The sequence below is a fragment of the Loa loa genome, assembly GCF_000183805.2.
Source record: "Loa loa unplaced genomic scaffold supercont3.52, whole genome shotgun sequence".
Classification (NCBI taxonomy): domain Eukaryota; kingdom Metazoa; phylum Nematoda; class Chromadorea; order Rhabditida; family Onchocercidae; genus Loa; species Loa loa.
In genome coordinates this window covers 29157-33591 of record NW_018108232.1, presented here as the reverse complement: position 1 = coordinate 33591, position 4435 = coordinate 29157, and the positions used below count along the sequence as shown (strand labels likewise).

General features: G+C 25.2%; 2 protein-coding genes across 2 annotated transcripts; both read left to right on the top strand.

Moving 5' to 3' along the window:
* Nucleotides 1–1869: 1869 nt before the first annotated feature.
* Nucleotides 1870–2532, top strand: LOAG_12979 (hypothetical protein; the record flags this gene model as incomplete). The annotated part of the gene is made up of 2 exons (XM_003148491.1): nt 1870–2103; nt 2362–2532. 2 exons carry the CDS (start codon nt 1870–1872, stop codon nt 2530–2532), a joined length of 405 nt encoding a protein of 134 aa, XP_003148539.1.
* Nucleotides 2533–2910: 378 nt separating this feature from the next.
* Nucleotides 2911–3234, top strand: LOAG_12978 (hypothetical protein; the record flags this gene model as incomplete). Its single annotated transcript, XM_003148490.1, has 2 exons — nt 2911–2962; nt 3131–3234. The coding sequence occupies 2 exons, from the start codon at nt 2911–2913 to the stop codon at nt 3232–3234; spliced, it is 156 nt and encodes a 51-aa protein (XP_003148538.1).
* Nucleotides 3235–4435: the final 1201 nt, after the last annotated feature.

Genomic DNA, 4435 nt, shown 5'->3' with positions numbered 1-4435 from the left:
TAATATTCCCGTGAATTATCATTAAACAGCTAATTCATCATTCATTTAGTGTTAATTGTTTACATATGTATCATATCATTAACCACGAATTGATTTGATAATTAAATAAATTGAACAATTAATTAGCTTAAATAAACGAGCTATAAAAATGCAAGAATATATAATCCTAGAATATGAAAATATTGATATAATAGTGTAATTTTGTGAGTTTTGTAATAATATTTTATTTTAATAATTTAAAAATTTTTAAATATGAATTTTTTTTGTTGCCAAAATATTTTTTCATCAAAATATCTTATCAGTTTTATACTTTTTTTTAAAAAATATTAATTGCATTATATTTTTTCGCGCCAAAATATCGAATATCGATGAGTTTCCCTCTTAATATTAAATTTTAACAAGTCAGGACAAGAATTTTAGTTTTGTTGAATTTTTATTCGATATTTCAGGAATTCAAGACTTCGAAATCGTAAAATATCGGATATTGAGAATGATGATATCGAATATAAGGTGGGTTAATTAGCGTTAATTTTTGTATTTGATAAATAATAAATTCGATGGTAAAATGTTCAAGTTATTTGATGTATTATGCAAAATTACATATAGAAATTTGTCATTTAGTAAATTTAAAATAGAATTAATTTGTGAAATTCCTTTACTAAAGACTTTCAATTAAATAAAATTATATCATCCAATTAATTTATCCTATTTCATGTTTCCTTTTTTAATGATGAAATTTTAAGGATAAAATTAATTTCGAATATTTGGGAATTACTAATAAATTGTTTTTAAAATAGGTAAAGAAAATCATAAAAAGAATTATTTGGATGATATTAATTTGGATGCAGAAAAAATAAGAGGAAATAATGACGTGTTAGTAGTTATTTCATCAAAATGGTAAAAATTAAAAAGCAAAAATCGGTCGGAAAAAAAAAGTGTTAATGAAGAAAAATGCAATTTCTTAGCTTCATTAAAATTGAATATTTTTTTATTCTTTAAATGTTACATTTGTTTGAAATAATTCAATAATTTGAGAATGTCGAGTTTCCAATGAAATTATTCATCCCAATTACTGCATTTTATTTGATAGTTTGTACGATAATTGTGCTTATCTTTGATCAAAATCGTAATAGGCCATCTGAGATGACATTTGGCGACGCATTTTACTTCTGGTTTGTCATTATTTGTTATATGCAAATTTCATTTTAAACAATCATTAATTGTTTGCATGTTTCTTAATCTCTTTCATTGTTTTTTTCCAAAATACACTTATAGTATTGCATTTTGAATTTCGAACAGTTTTTTTTTTCAACCTCTTCTTCTCTTTTGTTCAATTTTCTTTTTTTGCAACAATTTTGCATGATGATTAGTCATATTGATAAATGATTTTAAATTTTAACCCGTGGATATATTTCAAATTATATTGTTTAAAATATTTTATCGACCTTACACTGAAAAATAATTTTAAATTAACAAATTAAGTAAGCTAACTTTTTCGCCAATGCAATTTTACATGTTGTAAAATTAACTACCAAACAGTATGATATTTTATATTGCATTTTAGAATTAGATTCAAGTTAAAATTTAATTTGTCTTTTCACAATGTTTAAAAATATTCGATGTGTACATATAAAAGTAATTTAAGAGACTGCAGGATTTACTACTCTATAATTTATGATATCAAATTGACAAATTTGTCATTGTTGCATTTTTATGATACTAAGGTAAATGAGTAAAACAAATTTCATTTCCCAGTTTCCGACTACTTTTCCAAAATTTCGTTTTCCAATTTCTAACAATCCATTATTAAGCTAAAAATTTGAGATATTATCAAATGTACCATAACAAACACTAATTAGTTTCATGACAATGGCCACAATTGGTTTGGGTGATGTAATGCCTTCAAATTTGGAACATAATCCAATGATCGCAATAATATTTCCCATTGGTTTAACACTTCTATCAATTGTTAACAGTAATGGATATAAACGATTAGAACATTGTCTAATTAATGCAGCAATTAATTTGGAATTATTTGTTGAACGATTATTACAACGATCACAAGGACATATGGTATTTCAATGGTTAGCACCAAATATTGAGGTTTTTCTCAAACAATTTTTGCTAATTAATTTTTATTTTCTTCTATTCAACCTAACACAATTATTTGCTAAAAAAATTATAAATTTAATTTTCTTATTATTGTTGTTTCAGCTAACAATAAAAATGTTTTACTTACAACTCCTATTAGTTGTATGCTATGAAAAATAACAATAAAAGTTATGAATTTTTTAAAAATCATTGAAGTTAACCTGTAATTATCGCTCTTTATCACATGCTTTAAGCTGATGCTAATTTCAGTTGCTAACTATTACATTACCAATTTTTAATGATAATATCACATTTCGGGATCAAATTTTGCAACCAACAATCGATAACTATCAATCGAATACTGATCGTAATGTGGTAACACATGATGCTACTTTGGGAATCTTCTCATCTGCTTCTTCCAATGATAATTACAATGTATGAATAAATATATATATATACGAAAGGAAAGTTTTCGTAGTAAAATTTATTGAACAAATGGTTCAGTTTATAATAAAATTTTAAAAAAGTTTTTTTAATTTTAAAAAAACTCAAAATTTAAACTTAAAAGTTCGAAGTCTTAAAGGTTAAAGCTTAGAATCCCACTGAAAATTGCGCTATTTTAAAGCATACCTTAAAGTTTTCACTGTCAAATTCAATTTGTGTTTCTTTTAAAATTAATCATGCTGTACAGTAAGGTTAATAAAATCTTAATATGCAATCATTTTCATTTCCCATACTAAATTAACAAAAATCCACTAACTCATTGTGCTTTACGATATCAAATTTAATTATGAATCTCAATTTTGCTTATAGGAAAATATGCAATTAAAATATAGTAAGATAATGCTGCCAGAAATCAATGCGACATATGGTTTGTAATCTTTGTCAAATATTTTAGTCACAGTAAAACATAACTTTTATATATATTTAAAAAAAGGAGCCATTAATATTCCTTATTGCGTTTATTTTTTTTATTTTGGTAGATGATTGAAATTCATGCTTTATTTGCAAGAATTTCAAATATTTTCACTATTTACAGATTTAAATCATACCATTCGAAAGAAATTATTAATACGTCGAGCGCTAACGTCTCGTCCAAAAATGCAAAGTGTCCGACGTATTCGAACAATGAGTGTTATGTAAAACGGAAAAGTACTTGATGGAAATATGTAGAATCGAACTTGAATAATTATCATCTATGATGCTATTATATCTACAATGAATTCTGTATATAACTGTATACTACATGTATATGTTTGTATATTACATTATGATATTACCATGAATGAAATACTTCATTAAGTAAATCTTAATGATAATATGTCTATCAAAGAATTAGCATAAGAAGCATATTTTTACTCCCGATCTCTATCATTAATTATGTAAAGTTTACTAGCTAAAAGGTCGAATTGCGACGAGTTTATCAAAAATTAGCAAACTAATTTGATGTCTATTATAACGTGTTCTATATATGACATATGTCTTTTTTTTTTTTGTTTTTAATCAGACAAAAGTTTTTTTCTTCTAATATATGCATTTTTCCTTAAACTCTGACTAACTTTGGCATCTAAAAGTTTTCGGGGTATATAATTACAAAGGTTAAATGATCAATCATACTAATATTCCCATATGATTCAAAGCGTAATTGTGATAAATACTTTTGAAATATACAGTCTTACACATTTGTATGTTTATGTTAAAACATACGTGAAAAATATTTTTCAAATTTCAATACTTTTAGTGCGAATATTTTCATCGATGATTTTCAACGATATTCTACAATGATCTAACAATCCATTCAATACGTATAAATGTTTGTAGATTTTTTTTGCATTGTCCTGTGCTCATCAATTGTCCAATAAATCCTCAATACTTTCTCCACATATCTTCACTTATATTTTATATACCAAATGAGACTCATATCCATATTTCTTTACAGCATCTTTTCCATTCTAGCAATTAAATTCAAGTATCGTTACAAATATTTAAAGCCTAATTGAGAGAAGAAATACTAATCAAATTATAGCCAAAAACTTTTCTTTCGTTTATAGCCTAATTTCTTACATTCATTTCAATCTAATTGATGTAATATAATTGTGGTTTTTTGAATAAGTTTCATTTCTCGGCATTTCCGGCACTATTTTAATTAATCCTTCCCATGATTATATCATGCTATAATTGGATATGAAATGGAAAAAAAGTGCTGCCTTTGGATCACCTGAGGTTAAAAAAAGGTTGAGCTCTAAACTTCTGAACTGAATGTCCCAAGCTCTAACTCTGTCTTCCCCCTATAATTTTTTACTTAATTATCGCTATTGGGTTGCAATAGTTCAAAAAATTCCTA